This window comes from Chiloscyllium punctatum, chromosome 11 (genome assembly GCF_047496795.1).
Source record: "Chiloscyllium punctatum isolate Juve2018m chromosome 11, sChiPun1.3, whole genome shotgun sequence".
Classification (NCBI taxonomy): Eukaryota; Metazoa; Chordata; class Chondrichthyes; order Orectolobiformes; family Hemiscylliidae; genus Chiloscyllium; species Chiloscyllium punctatum.
In genome coordinates this window covers 36686978-36712770 of record NC_092749.1, presented here as the reverse complement: position 1 = coordinate 36712770, position 25793 = coordinate 36686978, and the positions used below count along the sequence as shown (strand labels likewise).

Sequence of the window (25793 nt, the reverse complement as noted above, 5' to 3'; positions counted from 1 at the left end):
CCAGTAAGTGCTCAGTGGGTTACTTAATACCTGATTATTTCCTGCCATAGCACATCATTATCAAAGCTAACCAATCATTTCAGCACTGGTCAGGAAGTAAATCTGATATCTTTGTAGATTGTCAAGTTCAGATCACATCCCATCAAATACATTTATGGGGTAATCTGCTGGCACAAAGAAAGATGGTTATGGTTGTGAGAGATCAGTTATCCTAACTGCTTTATCAATGACCTTCCCTTCATCATAAGGCCCAAACTGGGGATGTTTGCTAATCACTGTTCAACGTTCTGATGTGCATGTATGTGATATGGGAACATGGCTGTATGTGATATGGGAACATGGCTGTATGTGATATGTGTCCATACTGTGCAGCTATATGATATAAGAAATGTCCAGCTAAATGGGCTGAGTAACTACAAACTATGCAAAATTGTCACTCCATGAACGAAGATGGGGCTCAGCAGGGGCTGACTAAAAAAACTCATATCTCTCATGTGCATGTAAAATGAACTTAGATTTACTTCAACAGACTGCAACGAGGTTACACTTTAATCTCCAGCATACATAGGTATACCACCACCTGCAACTTCCAAGTAACTTACCATCTCAGTTTGAAAATACATTGCTATCCATTCAGGGTCACTGGGCCAAATGCCTGGAACTCCCATCCTAACACCATTGTGACTCTAGTTATGTAAAATGGACTAAGGCTTCTCACCACCACCTTAAGAACAACTAAAAATGGGCAATAAATGCTGGCCCATTCAGTGACACCTTCATCCTGAGACTGAATACAAAATAAGGTGTTAGTACAAGAAGGAAAATTGAATCTAGTGGTTTTGAGATAAGGAAATGGGTATCAGCTTGAATATTATTCAATGGCACTGTACATATGTAATCTTAAATGAAGATAGAAGCACTTGAATAACCTCCTTACATCTAAGATTAACATCCGCTTGATGAAGTAGTCAACAGTTTCAGCAGAGGAAAGGAAGGCAAGCAAATTGCAGAAAGCAAACAAAATTTGCAGGGCATTAGTTCATGAGAATTGGAAATGATCAATATGCATATTAATTTTTCTCTGTATAGTAAGTGTAACTGGTCACTGATCATATTGAAAATATATTCAAGAAATGTCAGCATGCACAAATTTGTAACATACTTTGTTATAAGTGCACAACAATTTCAAGATCTGATATACTGCTGAGCTTCAAGAAGCTATTTACTAAGTTTTCTTCATCACAAAAAGACTCAGTGCCCTTAGGGTATGTTTACTTCTCGCAATTAGAATCTCTCTCTACAAGAATATGTTGGTTTAATATAGAACTCCAAATTGATAGTGAAAGAATTTGTTGCATAACATGATGGACATTACATCTGTGAAACAGCATATTATCTGACACAGGGGAGTACAACAGGAGATTTAACAATCATTAAGCAATCATTTAAAATTTTCCATGTTCATCATATTTCAAGCATTATAATAAATAGTTCTTCAACTATTGGGAGTGTGCCTTCTGTCATTATTTGGGCATGCAGGAAACAACATTGCACCTGACAACTCCTAGTTCTTTTCTGCATGCTGCCCCTCAGTGAGAAAGCTTGAAAACAGAGTGTCAAGTTCCAAATGTACACTGATAACACCTAGCTTCATCTCACCCCCACCTCTCTTGATCCAATCACTATCTGTCATCCAGAATAATTTCTGGATAAGCAGAAATTTTCTCTGACTAAAAACTGGGAACACTTGACCCAGTTACTGGGTTAAAGCTAATAACTGCAATCTTCTTCATGATAACTCTCTGAAGCCTATTTAGACTGTTCACAACCAGGTGTTGTATTTGGTCCCAAGTTGAGCTTTCAACCAAATGTCCGCTGCCTCACCAATGCCTTCCATTTCAACCCATGTAACACAGTCTCACCCCGTCCTACCTCAGCTCTTCAGTGCTGAAATCCATAGCTATTCTTCTCTTATCTCAAGGCTCAACTATTCCAGTGCTCACTTGGACGCCAGCTGGAAATTGCAGCTCAACAATATTTTGCTGCCTATAACTTAATTCATACCAAGAGCCATTCATCCATATCTCCGATGCTTGCTGGACCATTGGCTCCCAATTAAACAGCACCTTGATTTTAAAATTCTCATTCTTGTTTTCGGATCACTCCATTGATATAGCCCTCCATAACTCTAACCTCCAGCCCTCTAATCCTCTAGAATATCTGTGCTTCTCTGCTTCTGGCCTCTTGCACTAATGGCAGCCATGCCTTGAACTACACACTAAAATAAAACAAAGCACTGCAGATGCTGGAGATCTGAAATGTAAACCGTCACCATACTCAAAATGTTAACTCTGCTTTCTTCCCACAGATGGTGCCAGATCTGCTGAGTTTCACCAGCAATTTCAGGTTTTGTTTCATACCTTGAATTAGCATGGGTCTCAGCTCTGGAACTTCCCACCCAAACCTCTCCATATTTGTTCATTATTTAAAGCACTCCTTTAAAACCTCTCTTGGACCAAGATTTGGTCATCTGCCCTTATCTCCTTAATGTTAAATTTTGTTTAGTTATGCTTCCGTGAAGAGCACTAGGATGTTTTATTGCTTTAGAGTATGATATTGGTTGTGTAATTTAGATATATTTTAATATTATTTATTTCAGATTTTGGACTTTTACATTTTGAGTGGTATATAGGTTTTCGGAGTGTCTGAAGAGGTTTAATGATTAACTCTTCAGAGGGTTGGTGTGGACTTGTTGGGCTGAAGGGAATCTAATCTAATTTAATTTCTATAGCAATGGTAATTTATTTAAGAAAAACTTGACAGTGAAAGCCTTCAAGAACAAAGGGCTTTGTTTATACTGGGAGAGATTGCAAGCAAGCAAACAAATAAAATACACCGTGTAGAACAATAGGCTATCGATAGGAAGATTCTAGGCTTGCATTTTTTAAGCTGAGAGAAAATCACCCAAAACGTGGGGAAAAGCCTTTCAGTTTTATTTTCAGTTCATGCTAGTTCTACAAGATTCTTAGCTGTAGATGGCTGTTAAGCAGTTCTTCTTAAGAAAGGCAGAAGATACTTTAAATTTGTGAAATTAGATTTTGAGTAAGGAGTTTAGGTACTGATCCCAGAATGAATAAAACCAACTTCTGTTTTAACACAAAAGACAGTTTGTTGAGGGTCACTGAAAAATTGAAATTAACAAACAAAGGATAATGGGGCAGCACACAGTGACTCACATCGAAACAGAAAATTAAAGAATGAAAAGACTAAAAACACATTTTGGTAAGAAGAGGAGAAAAATATTTTAAAAATCAATTCCGAATGCCCCACCCCACCTCAGGCAGTAACTCCTGAGATATGTAAATATCTAAACTAAAAACAAAACAAAATATTGGAGATACTGTTGATCTGAAATAAAACAAAGTGCTGGAGAAAATAAGGAGACAGAAAGCAAAGCTAATGTTTTGAGTATAATATGATTCTTGTTCAGAACTCAGAGTCCAGGTGGACTCCATTTTAACACTGGATTCAATTTTAACTGTTTCTCTCCACAGATGCTGCGAGACAGCTGCATTCCTCCAGTACTTTGTACAAAATAGAATGCAGTCTGGAGTGTTGTGAGCAGGTAGACAGCAATATCATGGAACTGGACCAAAAAGAAGATATCTTTAACGAGTACTGTCGAAGGAATGGAGAGGTTGAGAAGAATGAGCATAAGATGTTTGACTACGGTCGTGCAGTTTTAATGCTGTTGATGTGGTGAGAACCTAAATGGATATCTTGAGAAAGGGTTTAAATATAGATGTAAATAGATTCTAAAATTTACAATTGGAAGACTGAAGAAACATTGATTCAAAGGAATCAAGTCATATACAAGGTGAAGAATCATGTTATTATCTTATTGGGAGATGTGCAATAGATTTCTATAAAAATTAATACTTCAACATTTACATCTGGTTCATTCAGATTGCAGCAAACTGTGTACTTTTGTCAATTCCCTGCATTCTCATTGTAAAGAACTGGGACAATTCTGCTATGAGAGGAGTCTAAATGCAGAGACACTGACACTTAAGGGCTCTAAAATCTGAACTAAACAGGGTTTTTCTTAAATACACTTGTAGGAACCATCATTGATTCACTATGACTCTATGACTATGACTATTTTACTAGAGTTAGGATCAAAGGTTGTGTGAATGATTTTAGTTAATAGAAAATAGAATGATATTTTTGGAGGGCCCCAAGCTTGATAATCTGTGCTAAGTTTGCTGTTTTTAGTCAGTTTTGGAAAGTAGTAATTACAATAGTCAGTACTTCTACTGGACTAGGAAAAGCATGAAAAAAAATCATCAGCTAGAATTCTTCATTCCTGATTAGTACTAGGTGGTTGTATGTGTGGATATTAGTTGAGAATAGAATTGGCTTCCGTTGTGATGTCCTACAGAGCTGAACAACTTTCTAAGATGAGGATAGTTTATTTGGACAACACATTCAAGGACAATCAGCACCCAGAAAGAGTCAGTCCTTTTAAAAGAAGGAAATCAACCACTTATTGAATGAGATTGGTTCAGCCAAAGCAAAGGAAAACATATATATGCTTAGAATGGCTGCCCAGTGGGACTAAAAATAGCACACAATGCCATTAGTAAAGCTAATGAGGACTACTGAGTCAATTGGTGGGGTTTTTTACTTAGGTAGCAAACACAGTTAGGTTCTGCCCAGGGTACTGGCTAACAGAATGCCAACAAGAACAAAACCTAGCAAAATAATAAAAATGTGGAGCTGTCATCATAAAGATTATGTAGAAAATGTTAATAAACACTTCCTATAATGAACAGCTTCAGGCAAGGTAGTCTGAGAGGATTTGCTGTGCAAGAACATAATTAATATAATAAAGGAGGAGATGCCAGGGGGGATATTGTAGTCAAAGGCATTTAAGGTATCTGCCAAAAAACTCTTGTGATCCCTTCTTAATGTAAAATGGATTGTGATGCTACCCTAATTTCGTAGTGCTCTGACCTTGAGATGAAAGTTCCAAACATGGTCGTCGTAATTCATAAGCCTCTGGGCAGTTAAACAAGCTTTCTCTGCAAGGATGCAAAACTGGTTTAAGGTACCACCTCTCTGAGGGGCAAACACAAGCACTTTTCCCTAAAAAGAAATTACATTTATGATTTTTTGTTATTATTCACATGAATATTTCAATCCTGCCAACCACACAACATAATGTTCTACGTTAAGCAACAAAACATGGATTAATATATTATATTGTAAAAGACACCTCACACACCTGGTTTAATGTCAACATTGGGAAACTGAAGCAACTTAAACCTTTTATACACACATATTATTAGGTTCAAATAACATAGAAAATACTTCTGATAATTTGAATTTATCTTAGGCCTTAAAAACATTTAACTACCCAAAAATTTGAGTTAATCAACATAAATGACACAGCAAAGTGGCAATTTCAAACAAAATGCATCAAAATTTTGAAGTAATTAATTTTTTGGATTAGTCCACAGTCATCTGCCATATTCTGAAATTTAAAAGTGCAGTCAGCCATTTTGACAGCTGCTACCAAAGGATAAATACATAAACTAAGTGTGATGTTCAGGTGGGGTGGGGTGTTAAGATACTGGAAGAGTAGGGGTGTGTTGCGTAAGTGGTGGTATGCGCCAGGTAGGCTTGGTACCAGCTGAGGAAGATGTCAGGCATGAGGGACAGATAGCCAGATTAGGAGGGGCAGTGTGCTAAGTAGGTAGGATGCTAGGGTGCAATGTGGCAAGGTAAGTATTGCAGTGGTTAGAGTAGATATTTTGGAGAAAGAGTGACCAGTGAAGAGCAGGGAACATGTGAGTCAGGGCTGCGGTATCCGGTAGTGGCAGGGTAGATTCCTGGGAGTGGGTAAGGTCTATTTGCTGAGGAAGCATGTCAGTAAAAGTGGCACTGTGGTTATGTTGACCAGTGACAGGTGATGGGGAGGGGGATGTGGGTGAAGTGGGGAGGGGGGGGGGGGGGGGGGGGAGGTGTTATTGGGTGCAGCAGCAAGTCCAATGAGGCAGAAAGCGGTGTCTGCTCTAGACAGCGTTGGGCCATGGAACTATAGGGTTTGGTGGCAGGGGATTTGAGTCAAGTTGGAAGATAGTGAGAGTTCAGGTCCAGTGACTGTAGTTTGGGTCTGGTCCAGTCTGGGCTGGTGGTGTGGTCAGGTTTCGGGATATTGCTGTGTCAGGGTCTAGGATAATAATGTGATCTTGGGGAGGTGTAGTTGGGGATGTGAGTTAACCTTGGGGTCAAATTTAACAATTACTCAGGAGTTCGACCACGTATTTAATTATCTAACCTTTCCTGAGTAGTTATTTTCCCTAATTCCATCGAAATCCTGCAAAGTCTCCAATAGATTTTCAGACAGTTTCAGGCATTGAGTAATTGCCCATCTAGGAAATTCCTTTAAATTCTGCTCAGATGGGGATTCTGCAAGGTGCCCATGTATATTTCTCTCCTACGCTGGAATAATGATTGTATAGCCGTCAGAAAATGTAGGCTGTTACATATCCTGAATTTCTTTACTTTCTAAAATATTCTCCACTTCTTTTTGATGACGACTCTCTCAAGGCCATGGTTCCAGGAGTGCAACCAATTCTACGGACCTTGATCAAGTGGTGTTTACGGGTAAAAGTCAAAACAATTTGCATTAGACAAAGTGAGCAACAATCAAACTCACTGCCAAACGTAATCCTGAAGTAACTCCACGTCAACAGCTAAAAACAGTCTAAAAAGAGTCATTGGATAGTGGCCAAGCATGGAAATTATGGAGTGATTTTCTGGATTTTCCTCTTTAGCAAACAAAGGGAAGTGAGTCAATTTCAGCGTATCTGTTGCTGCAATGTCAAAGATCAGGTTATTCATTACTGACTGAAGATTAAACAGGAGGACATCTGATTGACGGGAGAACATGGACATTTTTATATTTTCATAAAAAATTAAAATTACACTAACTTCCAAAGTTTGAACTTTTGACCGCCTTTCAACAAGTGTTCTTCGATATTCATTTGGAATATTCAAATACTTCAAATGTTAAGTTATAACAAATTTATTTGAAAGAAGGCATAAACATTCTTTCTTTTATTTACTTTTTCATATTTTAAACAAGGAAGAATGTTTATGCCTTCTTTCAAATAAATTTGTTATAGCTTAACATTTGAAGTATTTGAATATTCCAAATGAATATCGAAGAACACTTGTTGAAAGGTGGTCAAAAGTTCAAACTTTGGAAGTTAGTGTAATTTTAAATGTTTAGTTGATCACAATTACTGGTAATAAGTAATTTAGTAACTAGTTTTTTTTTGAAAGAGAAACATGCCTCATACATTTTGATTACTGAGTTTGATTAAAACAAAATATTATGCACCTTCAGAGCATTTTTCATTTCTTTAGCATCATCCTGCACATCTTATCAGTCAGCTGAACACAAGTTTTCCAGTTTGTGATTGAGAAAGAATCAGAGGACTCAATTGAAGTTGTACATAATAAGTATTAAAGTATTACATGACATTAATCCTGCCATTCCACTACATTCTCAATCACTGTGCAGTGGTCTAATTATTCTGAAGTCTGTGCCCAGATGAAAATTGAAACACTCTTACATTAGGTTTGAGTAATCTCTTCATTGCATCAACAAGGCTGGCTCTGTACTGGTCCAGAAACAAGCTGACATTGAGAGGAGAAAAATAAAATGCAGGAAGAGAGTTTTAGAGCCACCTTGTATTAAACTTAAACTATGTTGTTTATGTAAAAGCAGGAGAAGTGAATTTCATGTATGTTACTGTAAACTGTTAAAATTTGAGATATTTAAAAATGAACATTATTTTTAAAATGTAATTTTTACTGATCTGTTGGTCAATGATTCATAGAAAACTAAAGTGATGCATGTCCCTCATAATTTCTTCACAGTTTAGTCTAAAATAAGCAGAGGTATAACAACTAAGAGCAAGTTATTTTTCTGTACTTCTACAAGGAACAAATTTAATTTTAAAGCTTTTGGTTAGACCTTACTTCACCTACTTAATCTGCAGAAAGTCCATATGTGAGCTATGCATAAGAAGGAGACAGCAGCCTCCTTCACCAGTTCCCCTGGCTGCCTTCATTCTTAATCTGATCTAATCCTGACAGCATTATCTTTATCCTTGCAATAAAACCTGAAGTATCCACTCTAATATTAGGTAAGGAAGGCATTTGCTAAATTGCTTGCTGGAATCATATGGTATTGCTTAGCTCTTTGATTCAAAGGATGCATCACTGGTTCATATCATTACTGCTTAATTACTAATGCTGTCCATTTACCTTACTTGTGCAAAGCAGCAAGTTAGAGAGAGATGTGAAGCAAAAAAAACTCATACAGTAATTGTCCTTTATTTAATTTTTAGTCTTTCTTGCTCTCCTTCCCATATGAACCTCAACAGTGAATGCTAGTGGGCTATTTAACAAAATGGGTCTAAGGAGTGGGTGTCTTAGGTATAGATGTTACATAGAGTCAGAGTTTTACAGCACGGAAACAGTCTTTAGTCCAACTTGTCCAAGCCGACCAGATATCTTAAATCAATCCAGTCCATTTGGACAATATCCCTCTAAACCCTTCCTATTTATGTACCCACCCAGTTGCCTTTTTAAATGTTGTAATTGTACCAGCCTCCATCACTTCCTCTGGCAACTTGTTCCATACATGTACCACCCTCTACATGAAAAAGTTGCCCTTTAGGTCGCCTTTTAAGTCCTTCCCCTCTCACCTTAAACCTATGTCATCTAGTTTTGGACTCCCCTATCCTGGGAAAAATACCTTGGCTATTCACCCTAACCACACCCCTCATGATTTCATAAACTTCTATAAGAACACCCCTCATCTTCTGAAGTCCCAGGGAAAATAGCACCAGCCTACTCAGCCTCTCTCCAAAGCCCAAATCCTCCAAACCTGACAACTTCCTTGTAAATCTTTTCTGAACACTTTCCTATAGCAGGGAGACCAGAATTGAATGCAGTATTCCAAAAATGGCCGAACCAATGCCCTGTACAGCAGCAACATGACATCCCAACTCCTATACTCAATGTACTGACCGATAATGGCAAATGTCTTCTTCACTACCATGGCTACCTGTGATTGCACCTTCAAGGAACTATAAACCTGCACCCAAAGGTCTCTTTGTTAGGCAACACTCCACAGGACCTTACCATGAAGTGTCTAAGTTCTGCCCTGACTTGCTTTACCAAAATGCAATATCTCACATTTATCTAAATTAAAATCCATCTGCCACTCCTCGGTCAAGGTCCTATTGTACTCTGAAATAATCTTCTCTACTGTCCATTACAGCACCAATTTTGGTGTCATCTGCAATTTTACTAACTATTCCTCCCAAATTCACATCCAAATCATTCATACAAGTGACAAAAAGCAGTGGACCCAGCTGGTCACAGGGCTTCAGACCTTCCACCACCACCGTCTGTTTCCTACCTTCAAGACAAATTTGTAACCAAATTACAGATTTGTAACCAGGATTTATAGATAGGCAATCTTTTATCCGAAACCTGAAAAGCTCAAGTCCGAAGGTTTTTTTTGTGAAGTTTTTTCTCATTAACAAGGTTGTTTGGCATGCAAACAGTAAAGCTATCCCATATCTCCTTTTTGCCCTTCTGATTTCCTTCTTGAGTAAACTCCAACTGCCTTTATAGTCCAAGGGATTCACTCGATCCCAGCTATCCATACTTGCCATATGCTTCCTTCTTCTTTTTTTGATCAGAGTTCAATTTCTCCAGTCATCCAGCATTCCCTACACTATTATCCTTACCCGTCACACTAACAGGAACATACTGCATCTGGACTCTACCTCAGTTTTGAAGGCCTCCCATTATCCAACCATCCCTTAAAATGCAAATAACCCCACCCAATCAACTTTTGAAAGGTCTTGCCTAATATCATCAAAAGTGGCCTTATTCTAATTTAGAAATTAAACTTTTAGGTCAGGTCTATCCTTTTCCAAAATTCTATTTTAAAACTAATAGAATTATGGTCACAGGCCCCAAAGTGCTTCCCCACTGTCACCTCAGAAACTTGCCCTACCCTATTTGGCAAGAGATGTTTTGCTCCCTCTCTAGTTGGTAAATCCACATACTGAACATGAAAAATTTCTTGTACACATTTAACAAATTTCTCCCCATCCAAACCCTTAACACTATGGCAGTCCCATATAAGAGGTGAAGCCACTGTTATCTCACTTGATATTGTAACTGTGCATTTTGTAGCAGGAGTGACTGAATAGTCACAAGAACAGATAGTCAGGACAAATGTGGCATGCTTAATGTTATCCCAATTAAAATAAACAAATTCCGTGCTAACCAGAGATAAAAGTATACATTACTTTCAATTGAAAAGTGTAAAACTAACATAGTAAGCAAAAAAAAAAGTTTTTGCATCAATACAAAAATAACTGCACAAATTAGATGAGATAAAATATCTGCCGATAATTAATTTGGAAATGAATAAAATAAAATCATTTGCAAGCACCTGGTACAGTAAATGGTAGAATAGAACAAATGGCATCAAGTATGCATCTCTGACAAAGGTCCAAAAAAAATGATTCTGAAACTCACTATTCATATTAAGAACAATTCCTGTACTATTGGTCAGATATTTGTTTTTGGAAGGGAGAAAGGGGGCCAACTGACTTTTTAATCTGCAGAAAGAGCTGTTTATGTTGATACATTTTCTTTCTCCAGACTATATCTCACTGAGCCATAATTATTAGCAATTTGCCTAAGTTGTCCATTTACTGGTACGTCAAGCATGAAAAAGAAGCAATTTCAGAAAATGGAATGCCTCTTAAAATCAATCTTTCGAAATAATGTGGTAGAAGTTACTGTCTGATAGACCACTACTTGATAGCTGTCACATGAAGCTGCATATTAATTTGTCACCGTTATGCTACTCTGCACTTCATCTGTTTACTTTGCTTGAATTTTTGGTAAGCAATCTTTCTTTCCCAAAAAAATGTGCAAAGTATGAAAAATTATCCCTCAAATATGTTGTGTGTCAAAAATGATATTTATAATATTTAAAATATATATTATGTACATACTCACCAATCAGCACAGATAATAACATCAAAACGTTCTTCCATAGGAGACACATCCATCTCATTATCCCATCGCATTATGCTGTAGTACAAGTAGTAAAATATAGTCAGGTTACATCGCTTTATTCGTGTAGCTAGTATGCCTCCTTCAGATGGATACTTTCAGCCAATTGTCACCATGATTCCTACTGAGATGCTTTTTCACAGGGGATAGGGACTTTTGCGTAACTGGTTCAAATAGCCTTTTCTCACATCTAATACCAAAATGTTTATCAGCCAAAATTCAGTTTTGTACTGGTAACATTCTGGCCTAACTGATATGCACTCCATAGAAATCACTGGATAATGACCAAATAAAAAGGTTGACATTACGTGTAGGTTTCCCAACCAGATAGCAAATATTGAGGTGAACTGTAGTATTTCAGCTCCCCCTACACACACTCCCCAGGCCTGAATAAGGGTTACATCTGAAACGTTGACTTCACCACCTCCTGATGCTGCCTGGTTTGCTGCATTCCTCCAGCCTCCTGTGACAGCAATTGACTCAGTACCAATCACAAATTGTACTTGGAACACTATGGATGGAAGAGACTATGAAGGAAGCAGGATGGAGAGGAGTGTTTTAAATGTTATTAGAGAGCTAATATATCTATCAAGCCATTAATAGCTTTAAACTTAATGTGCACAGAAAGTGGACTCTGCGCATACTAATTTTCACTAGTCAGGATTTTCTTCAAAGCTGATCCCATGTTGTGGCTACACCTTCACTCAGAGTGATTAGCCCATTCACACTAACTTCAATTTCTGATTCATGACCATAACATTATTCTGATGAAGTCGGACAGTGTCCAATGAAATCCCTAACCGTTGTCAATGAGAAGACAGACAAATGTAATTTGGTTCTTACATGGGAATGGAAAAGAGAAATGTAAAAATGCAAGATATATCACTTTAAAATGTGAATTGAATTAAGATGAGCAACTTCATCTAATTATTCCCTAACGTTCAGCCTGACCTCTTTAAAGCCTTCATTTGATCATCAATAATTTAATGCAAAATGAAAAACTGAATAAAAATTCTACACTCAACTTCAGCAATGCTGCTGAGTGGAAATCATATCATAGAATACTGAAGTTGTAGTGTACATCTAGAGTTAGGATCTGGTTTGAGTTTGAGGGAAGTAGAGCGAGATGCACTTAAGGGGTATAGACTTGCACTGCTTGAATTCAACACCACATGCAATGCAACTCCATTGTAGTGTCAAAGCAGGTTTAAGAGGGTGTGAGGTATCCATGCCTCCTGTACTCTCTCAATACTTCAATTTTAACCACCATGTGAGAAGTTCAAAGCATACAAATCAGCAGCTGCTATCTAACATGAAACATAAAAATGTGTACAATTCATCTCAAGGTAAAAAGTCAGAAATTTTTGTGTAACACATACAGTATTCTTCACAATGCATTGATTAGAATTGGGCCCCAGGACTTGCTTCAGAATCTGACAGATTGAATCTTAATTTTATTTAAGACACTTATTATTTCCGATGACTCCAAATTAAAGTTCTCTGAACCAACAGGATTACAAGTTCAACGAGTTAGATGATATAGCTATAAACCATTTGTTTCAGAGTTAACGGTGTGGTGGCTTAGTGGTTAGCACTGCTGCCTCACAGCACCAGGGGCCCAGGTTCGATTCCAGCCTTGGGCAACTGTCTGTGTGGAGTTTGCACATTCTCCCTGTGTCTGCATGGGTTTCCTCTGGGTGCTCCAGTTTCCTCCCACAATCCAAAGATATGCAGGTTAGGTGAATTGGCCATGCTAAATTGCCCATAGTGTTTAGCAATGTATAGGTTAGGTTTGTTATATGTAGGATAGGTAATGGGTCTGGGTGGGTTACTCTTCAGAGGGTCAGTGTGGACTTGTTTGGCTGAAGAGCCTGTTTCCATACTGTAGGGATTCTAATCCTAACAAGAATATCTTGTAGTAAAGAATTTGGTTCTTCAACAAATTGAATATCTAAAAGTATTTTTAACTTTTTAAAAATGAAGAAAACACATACAAACGTTGAGAACTCGTTCAGTGTTACTATGTAATTCACATCTTGAATAATGAGTTGATTCTACTATTGATAAATTTAATTTTTGAACATTAGATTTTCTAGGTCAATTATTTCTCCCTTTCTCCCTTCCAATTTTCTCCTGAAGAAATTAACTTATCCAAGGTACAAATCTGTAATTACTGTTCATCTCCTCAGTATTTTGCTTACTTGTGACAGACTTTATGTATGAATGTAGACAACATGCTAACTGTTGACCGAGGTCAGGGTCAGGAACAGAGAATGCAGCCTTTAACTGGCATGTCCCCACATCACACCGAATTGCGCAATTACCCAATAAACAGTGCTCCGCAATATAGTCTTTATAAATACCATAAACTTGGAAAGTTGGGTATCTTGCCATATGGAATGGAACTAAGATTAATAAAATTTAGGTAAGATTTGGCTGCTTAGATGCATTCTTGCAGATGCAATCAGGCCTAACTTCAGGATTCTACTTTTTGAACATTAAATTACTGAACAGTTGTAAGAGGCTTTTATTCCTTTAACCTTTCACTGTGAGTAGGTGTTATTGGCGTACTCTCTATTTGTTGTCTATTTTGCAATTGCTTTTGAACTGAACGTTCAGAAGGCAGATGAGACTCAACCACATTGATGTAGATCTGGAGGCACATGCTGGCCAGACCAAGTAGGAATGACACATCCTTCCCTAAAGGATATCAATTAATCAAATCAGATTTTAAAAAAATCAATGATATCATGTTGAACATCAGCGAAATCAGCTTATTGCTCTCGTAGAACTTGGATCCACGACTTCATAGCATTATGTAGGAAAAAATTACTGCAGGTGCTGGAATCTGTACTGAAAGTAGACTCTGATGAAGAGTCATCTCGACTCAGAATGTTAGCGTGCTCCTTCTTCATAGGGTTAGCCTGAGTCTCTGGATTATTAGAATGGCTGCATTACTGACTAAACATGAGTCATTAATTTGGGTACTTCAAAATTGACAACATTCAGCAGACTAAAATTTTGTCTTTCTTGCATTTTTTGACTCAACATTCTCTCCACCATTTTAGTCACAGTACAAACATTCGAACAAGGAACAAAGGTAGGCCACTGAGCCCTTCAAGCCAACACCACCATCCAATAAGATCATGGCTGATCTGATTTAACTTCAACGCTACACTCCTGTATATCCCCGAAAATCTTTCAATCCCTTGGTAATTGGGAATCTATCTACCTCTGCCTTAAAATATTTAAAGAGTCTGCAACAAGAGTTTGAGAAATGGAATTTCAAAGACTCTCAGAAGTTTAATTCTAGAACGTTGGTTTTTCTAGGCCAGCCATTAACTCTTCCTACCTCTCCTCCAATTTTCAACATTCAGAGAAAAGAAAACCCATAAACTAAAACAGTGGCTGTAACCAAATATCAAATTGGGCACCAGATCAATGGTATACTTTTGTTAGGGCCTAGGACAAATTTACCACCAACTCAGCACTTGGCTTCTGGTTGCAGTTCATGTACTAGTTTTGGAACTTGATGCTTACTTTAGTTTGGGGATAGAGGCTACATTGCACTTTTTAAGTAAATATGACTATAATTATACACAATATATGGAAGCTGAATTGGTTCTTATGTTAAACTACCTTCATTTATTTTGTTTTCAGCAAGGTATCCATAAATTTAAACATGCTAGAAGTGTGACAATTTTGTTTGGAATTCAAATTAGAACTAACTTTTAATCAAAAAGTTTGATGTAGTTCAAAAGGTGGATTTTTCTGAAAATCTTAGTGGCAAATGCTTACTTGTGCATTACTTTTGGCTAAACATGTTGCACTGATATTTAAGACTTAGGGGTCATCATGTTTTTAACCGGTAATCTTTTAAAATAGAACAAAAAATTGTTCAAGACCATGTATTGTCTCTGCCATTCTGTAATTTACACTTGAAAAGTTTTAGTGTTTAAGTTTATATCATCGATCTGCACATGAATTCCACAGCATCCTTGTCAGTTTTGACTGGAAATATTGATAGTCAAGTTTACTGTGAAGTAACACTTCCTGTGAATAAACTGGTCACCTGTTTAGTATTGCTGTGAATATTTAGACCATGGTTCAGGTCTTTCAGTATACAATTTTTAGTTTTAGGAATTTAAGGTTAACAGTGGAAAATGGGATGAATCAACTGTAGCATCTTGAAGTGTGTTGCTCGTAAAAAATTGGAAGCATGTTCCTTTAAAAGGTTATGGTCAGGAAGGTAAGATAATTAAAATGCAGGGCTTTAGTTTTTTTCATTCATTTGTGGAGTGTGGATGTCATTGGTTAGGTATTTATTGTCCATTCCTAATTTCGTAGAGGGCAGTTAAGAGTCGATCATATTGGTATTGGTCAGGAGTCAAATGGAGGCCAGTAAGTAAGGATGTCACATTTTCTTCCCTAAAGGACATTATTGAACTATATGCATTTTTATGACAGTTGACACTGGTTACATGGTCACTATTATGCTAACTTTTAATGCCAGATTTTATTGAATCCAAATTTCATTAGTGGTTTTATTTTGCATTCTATTTTGCAAAAGATTATAATCTATCAAGCCAGATCATTAACAAAGGTCCAGTTTGTCAAGTAGCCTCATAATGGGGCCATAACAGTATAATCTAATCATTTTAAAACATTTCCTTCAGTTATTTTCTGCTCCTACTCCTCTCCCAAGTTTACTTCTTTCTAAGTATAATTCTGGATTAAGTCTCTCTCCCAAGTCACTTAGCTTCACATTTTCTAAATACTGGGCCTTCGATCTTTAGTTCGTCATGTAGTTTTGTAGCTCTTAATTTATTTTAAAATCACACCCTTTCCACTATCTCTGATGTCTTTGTCTTCACTATAGTGATTACCCTTCATCACCTTACAACTTATTTTAATGTAACTGGCAAATGGCAATTTGAAGCATTCATTGTCAAATCTGACTAGAACCTGGGCAATATAAAGTTCTTTATATGCCCTTAATCTTTAAAGCTGCCCAACTCAAATATCCTCCAAGAAGGTAAAGACAATATTCTCTAAATGCCACTAAACATTTTCTTAAGTCACATTCCCCATTACTTCTACCCTCATCTCCAACAAAAAACCTCAAAGTTTTCAAGCTACCACCAGTTCTGAAGAAGGGTTTATCCAAAACTGTGTTTTTAGACAATTTCGAGTAGAAACAGGGGTAAGTTGCTCATCATATTTAATGACTAAGATTTAGGTTATCCGTTCACTGTTTTGCACCTTCCCCGAGTCTACTAGGACAAAGCTCCATAAGAGTTCCTTCCTTGCCCTAATCCTGAACTTGTATCTTTCTCTCATTTTTATGTTATCAATCAGACCCATCTTTTACTTCCTGGGCACAATTCTTACAACATTATTGACCACTCAATATCAATTCATAACACCTGTCATAGCTGACAGTGTTAATGATTCTGTCTCCTCAGGTATTGCCCTCCTTCTTCAAAACAAAAGCAACAATTGACACCTCCAGCCTTGTAAACTATTGCCCAACCACAAAACTATTTTTCCTCTCAATTTTGGATGTGTTGTTGCTATTTATGCCCATCTTTCTCAGAATTCCTTACATTTAGTTTATTTTTTTCTACTGTAATACCAAAACAGCTCTTACCAAATCACAAATTACACCTTGGTTGGTTGTGACAAGATTAAACTATTCCTCCTCAACCTGTCTGGAATCTCTTTGACATCATTCACAACGAAATTCTGAAACAATGCCTTGCCACTGTCATTCAGCTCGGCAGAATTACACTTTTCCAGGTTCATTCATATCTACCCTGTGATAGCCAGAGAATAGTCATCAAAATTTTCTCTTCTCACTCAACACCATCATGGCATTTCCTTAAGTTCGAGCTTCAAACCATGCCTCTTTCACACCTATTAGCTGACCTCTTACAGACATCATGTGAAATTATGGCATCAAGTTTCATGTGTGCACTGACAACTCCCAGCTCTATCTAATCTCCATCTTTCTTTACCTCTGCTTCTACTCAAAACTGTCTAAGAACACAGTATTGGATAAACCCTTCTTCAAAACTGGCGGTAGCTTGAAAATGTTGGTAACATGCAGAAGACGGGGGGTGTGGGTGGGAGGGGAGAGAGTAAATTAAAGATGGAGATCGAGCCAAAAGGAGAGAAAACAAAACTGTAGGACAGACAAAGCAGTGGATAAATGTCAGCCTGGAAGAATGACAAGCTCCTAATGGGGACTAGTGAGGGCTGACAATGGGTTGTGTGTGGTAGCAGCCCAAGTGATCACAAGACCTGGTGTGTGTTGGCTGGGAAGGGAAATAGGAGAAGATGGTTAAGCCGTAAAGTTGTTGAAATCAATATTAAGTCCAGAAGGCTGTACAGTTCCCAGGCAGAAAATGAGGCACTGTTCTTCCAGCTTTAGAAATCTGGAACTGTTATTCTTCCACCTTCCCCAGACCCCAAATACATCTGACCTCCAACCCACTACTTATGTTCACTGATTCACACTTGGCACAAAATCACACAATGTCTCAACTTTACATTTTTTCCCCCAAATCCCTCCATGGCCTTGCTGTGCCCTCCCGCTGAAATCTCTGACCCTCTGAAGCATTCCTGATTTTAATCACCCTGATATTGATGCATGACCCAACTGCCTAGCTCCTAAGCTCTGGATTTATATCTTTATCTTCCTCTTTTCTTCCCTCTTTTAAGATGCTTCTTAAAATCTACCTTTGAGACCAAGCTTTTGGTTATCTGGCTCAATATCTGCTTTGTGAAACAAGATTGAAAATTTCCACAATGCTCCTGTTCAGTCCTTTTGTTAAAGGCATCACACAAATTCAATTAGTTGCTGTTCATTCAGAGGAGTTGGTCAATAGTTAAGGATACGCTGAGATATTACCAGAAATAATGCAACAAATGTGTCAATTAATACAGATATAAATGATCACTAACTTGTGGAGGAATAAACTAGCATGGATGAATAGCAAGAATAGTTGAAATGATAGTTTTAGAAATTTTAGAGTAGGATAATCCACAAATGGCCACAATCAATAGATAAAAAAGGTATGGGAAGAAAACCTTACATAGTTATAGATTTACAGTGGAGCTGGCTAATAGACAGATAGAAACAGTATTGCAGAAATGGTCAAAGGATAGAAAGATAGAATTTTAATCAATGTAGAAGTTTTGTGCAGGCTCAGAGGGTGGCCATGAAGGATAATAGAGTGAGTGACAAGGGAGTGAAGTTAGCTTTGAGTTTTTTGATGCATAAATTGGAGAAAGTCCACAGAGTTATAGAGATGTACAGCATTGAAACAGGCCCTTCAGTCCAATCCGTCCATGCTGACCAGATATCCCAGCCCAATCTAAACGCACCTGCCAGCACCCGGCCCAAATCCCTCCAAACCCTTCCTATTCATATACCCATCCAGATGCCTTTTAGATGTTGCAATTGTACCAGCCTCCACCATTTCCTCTGGCAGCTCTTTCCATACACGTACCTCCCTCTGTGTGAAAAGGTTGCCCCTTAGGTCTCTTTTATATCTTTCCCCTCTCACCCTAAACCTATGCCCTCTAGCTCTGGACTCCCTGACCCCAGGGAAAAGACTTTGTCTATTTATCCTATCCATGTCCCTCATGATTTTGTAAACCTCTATAAGGTCACCCCTCAACCTCCGATGCTCCAGAAAAAACAGCTCCAGCCTGTTCAGCCTCTCCCTATAACTCAAATCCTCCAACCCTGGCAACATCCTTGTAAATCTTTTCTGAACCCTTTCAAATTTCACAACATCTTTCCGAGAGGAAGGAGACCAGAATTGCACACAATATTCCAACAGTGGCCTAACCAATGTCCTGTACAGCCACAACATGACCTCCCAGCTTCCCAGAGTACTCAATACTCTGACCCATAAAAAAAAGCATACCAAACGACTTCTTCACTAGCCTATCTATCTGCAACTCCACTTACAAGAAGCTATGAACCTGCACTCCAAGGTCCCTTTGTTCAGCAACACTCCCTAGGACCTTGCCATTAAGTGCATAAGTCCTGCTAAGATTTATCATGCATTTATCTGAATTAAACTCCATCTGCCACTTCTCAGCCCATTGGCCCATATGATCAACATCCTGTTGTAATCTGAGATAACCCTCTTCGCTTTCCACTACACCTCCGATTTTGGTGTCATCTGCAAACTTACTAATTGTACCTCTTATACTCGCATCCAAATCATTTATGTAAATGACAAAAAGTAGAGGTCCCAGCACCGATCCTTGTGGCACGCCACTGCTCACAGGCCTCCAGTCTGAAAAACAACCCTCCACCACCACCCTCTGTCTTCTCCCTTTGAGCCAGTTCTGTATACAAATGGCTAGTTCTCCCTGTATTCCATGAGATCTAACCTTGCTAACCAGTCTCCCATGTGGAACCTTGTCGAATGGCTTACTGAAGTCCATATAGATCACACCTACCGTTCTGCCCTCATCAATCCTCTTTGTTATCCTTCAATCAAGTTTGTGAGACATGACTTCCCACGCACAAAGCCATGTTGACCATCCCGAATCAGTCCTTGTCTTTCCAAATACATGTACATCCTGTCCCTCAGGATTCCCTCCAACAACTTGCTCACCACTGATGTCAGGCTCACTGGTCTATAGTTCCCTGGCGTGTCCTTACCACCCTTCTTAAACAGTGGCACCACGTTAGCCAACCTCCAGTCTTCTGGCACCTCACCTGTGACTATCGATGATACAAATATCTCAGCAAGAGGCCCAGCAATCACTTCTCTAGCTTCCCACAGAGTTCTAGGGTATACGTGATCAGGTCCTGGGGATTTATCCATCTTTACCCGTTTCAAGACATCCTGCACTCCCTTCTCTGTAATATGGACATTTTGCAAGATGTCACCATCTATTTCCCTACAGTCTATATCTTCCATATCCTTTTCCACAGTAAATACTGATGCAATATACTCATTTAGTATCTCCCCCATTTTGTGCGGCTCCACACAAAGGCTGCCTTGCTGATCTTTGAGGGGTCCTATTCTCTCCCTAGTTACCCCTTTGTCCTTAATGTATTTGTGAAAACCCTTTGAATTCTCCTTAATTCTATTTGCCAAAGCTATCTCATGTCCCCTTTTTGCCCTCCTGATTTCCCTCTTAAGTATACTCCTACTGCCTTTATACTCTAAGGATTCACTTGATCTATCCTGTCTATACCTTACATATGCTTCCTTCTTTATCTTAAGCAAACTCTCAATTTCTTTAGTCATCCAGCATTCCCTGTACCTACTAGCCTTTCCTTTCACCCTAATAGGAATATACTTTCTGTGGATTCTCGTTATCTCATTCCTGAAGGCTTCCCATTTTCCAGCCGACCCTTTACCTACGAACATCTGCCCCCAATCAGCTTTTGAAAGTTCTTGCCTAATACAGTCAAAATTAGCCCTTCTCCAATTTAGAACTTCAACTTTTAGATCTGGTCTATCCTTTTCCATCATTATTTTAAATCTAATGGAATTATGGTCGCTGGCCCCAAAGTGCTCCCCCAGTGACACCTGATTCATCTGCCCTGCCTTATTTCCCAAGGGTAGGTCAGGTTTTGCACCTTCTCTAGTAGGTACATGCACATACTGAATCAGAAAATTGTCTTGTACACACTTAAGAAATTCCTCTCCATCCAAACCCTTAACACTATGGCAGTCCCAGTCTATGTTTGGAAAGTTAAAATCCCCTACCATAACAACCCTATTATGCTTACCAGATAGCTGAGATCTCCTTACAAATTTGTTTCTCAATTTCCCTCTGACTATTAGGGGGTCTATAATACAATCCCAGTAAGGTTATTACCCCTTTCTTATTTCTCAGTTCCACCCAAATAACTTCCCTGGATATATTTCCGGGAATATCCTCCCTCAGCACAGCTGTTATGCTATCCCTTATCAAAAACGCTACCCCACCCCCCACCCCCCTCCCCCCCCCCCCCCCCCCCCCCCCCCCCCCCCGCCTCCCCTCTTGCCTCCCTTTCTATCCTTCCCGTAGCATTTGTATCCTGGAACATTTAGCTACCAGTCCTGCCCATCCCTGAGCCATGTTTCTGTAATTGCTATGATATCCCAGTCCCATGTTCCTAACCATACCATGAGTTCATCTGTCTTCCCTGTTCGGCCCCTTGCACTGAAATAAATGCAGTTTAATTTATTAGTCCTACCTTGTCCCTGCCTGCCCTGATGGTTTGACTCACTTCTGTTCTCAACTGTATCAGTCTCAGATTGATCTCTTTCCACACTATCTCCCTGGGTCCAACCACCACCCCAACCTCTCCCCCTCCCCCATACTAGTTTAAATCCTCCTGAGAAGCTCTAGCAAATCTCCCTGCCAGTATATTAATCCCCTTCCAATTTAGGTGCGATCCGTCCTTCTTGTACAGATCATCTTAGTCTCTGAACTGCCTCCAATGGAAGAATATCTTGCCTTAAACAAAGGGACCAAACAGATGTGGTCTCAACAGCACTTTGTACAGTGGCAGTAAGACTTCCTTCCTCTTCTACTCCAACCCCCTTGAAATAAGGGCCAATATTCCTTTCGCTTTCCCGTTTACCTGCTGCCCTTGTTTGCTGCCTTTCTGTGTTTCATGCACAAGTTCCCAGAGTCCTTTTGTATAGCAGTTTTACTTCATTTAAATACTACTGTCCTTTTGTTCTCCCTTCCAAAATGAGCAACTTCACGTTTTCCCACATTATACTCCTCGTGTCAACTTTTCACCCATTTACTTAACCTGTCGATATCTCTCTGTAAACTGCTTGTATCCCTCTCACAACCTCACTTTTCTCTATTTTTGTGTTGTCTGCAAACTAGTTATTAATGGTGACAGGACAATCTCATACTCATTGTTAGAAAATAATAGTTAATCCTTATAAGAACTTTATCTTATTAGAGTTCATTAATCTTTATTATATAACTACCAACAATACTTTATTAGTGGTTCAATAAGAATTGTGGCTCTTGTGTACTTACTTTTGACAGACAGGCTGACAGCACAGACATTTGCGTTGTTGAGGAAGATAGTGGGATTGAGAGAGGTAACAGAGAGATGGAATTTCATACTGCTAGCATATATATGGAAAATAATTGTTTGGTTAAGTAGGAGCAGAAGGGTTCCAAGGTGGAAAATGCACCACCATGATGGCAGATGGAAGTTTATTTAGGTGTTGCATTTTGATAAGGCAATTCAAGCAGGACTTATACGCTTAATGGGGGGAATTCCTGGGGTGCGTTGCTGAACAAAGAGACCTTAGGGTGCAGGTTCATAGTTCCTTGAAGGTGGAGTCGCATGTGGACTGGATAGCGAAGGCAGCATTTGGTACCCTTGCCTTTATTGGTCACTGCATAGAGTATAGGAGTTGGGATGCCATGTTGTGGCTGTACAGGACATTGGTTAGGCAACTTTTGGATTAGTGCATTCAATTCTGGTCTCCCTGCTATGGGAAAGATGTTGTTAAGCTTGAAAGGGTTCAGAAAAGATTTACAAGGATGTTGTTGGGGCTGGAGGGTTTGAGCTATGGGGGAGGCTGAGGGGCATGGTTAGGGTCAACAGCCAAAGACTTTTTCCCAGGGTAGGGGAGTCCAAAACTAGAGACATAGGTTTCAGGTGATTGGAGCAAGATTTAAAAGGGACCTGAGGGGCATCCTTTTCGCATAGAGGGTGGTTCATATGTGAAATGAATTGCCACAGGAAGTAATGAAGACTGGTACAACTACAACATTTAAAGGCATTTGGATAGGTACATCACTAGGAAGGGCTTAGAGGGATATGGGCCAAATGCTGGCAAATGGGACCAGATTCATTTAAGATAACTGGTGGGCATGGAAGTATTAGCCTGAAGAGTCTGTTTCCGTGCTGTACAACTATAAGACCATAAGACTGTAAGGCATAGGAGCAGAAATTAGGTCATTCAGCCCATCGCGTCTGCTCTGCCATTCAATCATGGCTAATAAGTTTCTCACTCCCATTCTCCGACTTTCTCCCATAACCCATGATCCCCTTGATACTCAAGAATCTATCTATCTATCTCAATCTTAAATATATTCAATGACCTGGCCTCCACAGCCTTCTGTGGCAATGAATTCCATAGATTCGCCACTCTCTGGCTGAAGAGGTTTCTCCTTATCTCAGTTTTAAATGGTTTTCCCTTTACTCTAAGCTTGTGGTCTTGTAGTCTCCACTACCAATGGAAACATCTTCCCAACACCTACTCTGTCCAGGCCACTCAGTATGCTGTATGTTTCAACTAGACCCCTCCTCATCCTTCTAAACTCATTGAGCATAGACCCAGAATCCTCAAACGTGTTAAGCTTTTCATTCCTGGTACCATTCCCATGAACCTCCTCTGAATATGCTGCAGGACCAGTACATCCTTCCTGAGATATGGGACACAAAACTGTTCTCAAAAATCAAGTAGTGAGAGAGATGAAAAGGGCAGGAGGTAGGTTTCATAAAAATGTGTGAAAGGGTAATTAATGGGAAAGAACGAAAGTGATTATTTTAAAGATGAAGGTACGAGTCTGGATGAGGTTAGGTGCTGACATGGGTGAGGATCTTCAAGATTGCACAAAAGGAAATGAAGAAATCCACAATTGTTTATCACTTGAATATTAAGTATAATAATTAAGTCTATCAATTTATAAAGCAAGTAATTTTGGCCCATTTAGAGCACTCTGCCATTTTGTCAGTAATGGCAGTTCTTTATTGTTCTTTATCCATCTAATTGCATTTACCATTTTTTCATATCCCTTACAACTTTACTGCTAAATAAGCATCAGCTTCTCTTTTAAATACAATATTTGATTCTGCATTTACAACCTCCTGGGATGATGCATACTATATTTTCACAGCCACTGTATAAAAGAAATCTTTGTGGTTTCAGCTCTAACTGACTTAGTTCTAATTTAAAGATTATGTCGCCCTGTTCCCCTGACTAGAAGAAAGAATGTTTATGTTATTAAATCCTTTTACCACAATCAGATTAGCTCTTAATGCCTCATATCTGAAGAATATAACCCAAGTTTACCTATTCCTCGTAATAGCTAAGTGCTTTCATCTCAAGTTATCATCATGGTGCATTATTATTGGTACTCCCTGAAGGCCTGTGTATCTTTCACAAGGTTGAGTTCCTACAATTGAACACATTATTCCAAATGCAATCTGACCAAATTTCTATATAATTATAATAGCCTTCCTTTGCTTTATATCTATGAATAGTTCAGGTTTGGGCTAGCTTTTCTGTTGGTTTCTGCACTCACAAATTAGGTTTCTATGACTTACATGCATAATTCCTCTAAAGTCCTTTATTCAATTTTATGCCATCACTGCAAATCAAAGAGTGAAGCAGCTTCTTGTGTTTCGAGTATATTTGTTATAAAACCGAAATACTTTCTTTATTAAAATGCTTAAGACCCTGCAGGCATCTCAAGACTTCCATAGTTACTCTTATTCTGTGACCTAGCCTTTCATAGGTAAACTTTCTGGATTTCAAACTTGATTAAGACATGCTCACAAAGCAAGTTTTGCCGTCTGTTGTGTTGCTTTCAAAGGTACTGTGGTTGAATGGGATTAGAGATTTATGTTTGTTGGTAAGACAGAAGCAAAAGAAAATGATTGTGAAGAAGTGTTCACCAATGAAAGGGGAAAATAAAGAGACAAAAGACAGTAAAAGTGACTTTTTTTCTGAAACCCATAATATTGAGTCAGTGCAGTGCAGAAGGTGGCCATTCAACCCAATGACAACTTTCTGTACAGCAATTCAGTCAATCCTATTCCCCAGCAAATTCATTTCCATTAAGAGCCTCTCCAAATAAAAACATCATAATGCGGTTGCTGGAGATTTGAAATAAAACAGAAAATGCTGGAGAAACTCAGCAGGTCTGACAATATTTGTGGACAGAGAAACAGAGTTGACATTTCAAGTTGAGTTATTAGAGTTGAAACATTGTCTGTTTCTCTCTCCACAGATGTTGCCAAATCTACTAAGTTTTTCCAGCACTTGTTCGATTGAACAGCCGTCTGATTTCTTTTTGAAATCTTTAATTATCTACTCTTCTACAAACCTTACGGACAATGATCTCTGATCATTATCAGTCACTGCATAAAACTCTTCTTCCAGACATCCTCCTGCATATCCTCCATAGCCTTAATCTGTGTCCTTTCATGTTTCTTCCATCAGTTAACAGGAACAGATTTTGTTGTCTACTCAATTTAAAGCTATTATAGTTTTGCACGCTTCTATTCAAACACCCATAATCTCGTTCACTCCAAAAAGGACTGCATTTAATCTTCTGCAACCCAACATCATAGCTGAAACCCTCCATCCTGGAATCATTCTGGTTAGTCTCCTCTCTATCTTCACATCGTTCTTAAAGTGTGGCAACCACAGCTGCAGGTGGAACTTCCTTTATGCAGTCCAATTCTGGACTGCTTTGGAAGGAGAGCCATGTCTTGGGTGATGGATTGACTTACCTTATACAATCATGCATATGTAATGACCCAAGAACTGCGTATGTGTTTTTGCATGAGCAGAATGGCAAATCTTAGAGTTGCA

General features: G+C 38.8%; 1 protein-coding gene across 3 annotated transcripts in view; it reads right to left on the bottom strand.

Moving 5' to 3' along the window:
- The window catches only part of camkmt (calmodulin-lysine N-methyltransferase), a 380405-nt gene that overhangs the window by 30369 nt on the left and 324243 nt on the right, over window positions 1-25793 (bottom strand). For 2 of the 3 annotated variants that reach the window (XM_072580635.1, XM_072580634.1), the window contains exons 8-10: window positions 11131-11205; window positions 7647-7710; window positions 5017-5148 (exon numbers count right to left, since the gene is read on the bottom strand). In XM_072580635.1, coding sequence (XP_072436736.1) covers window positions 5017-5148; window positions 7647-7710; window positions 11131-11205 — 271 coding nt within the window. The remainder of the gene's footprint in view (window positions 1-5016; window positions 5149-7646; window positions 7711-11130; window positions 11206-25793) is intronic. The other variant, XM_072580636.1, reaches the window with a different exon arrangement.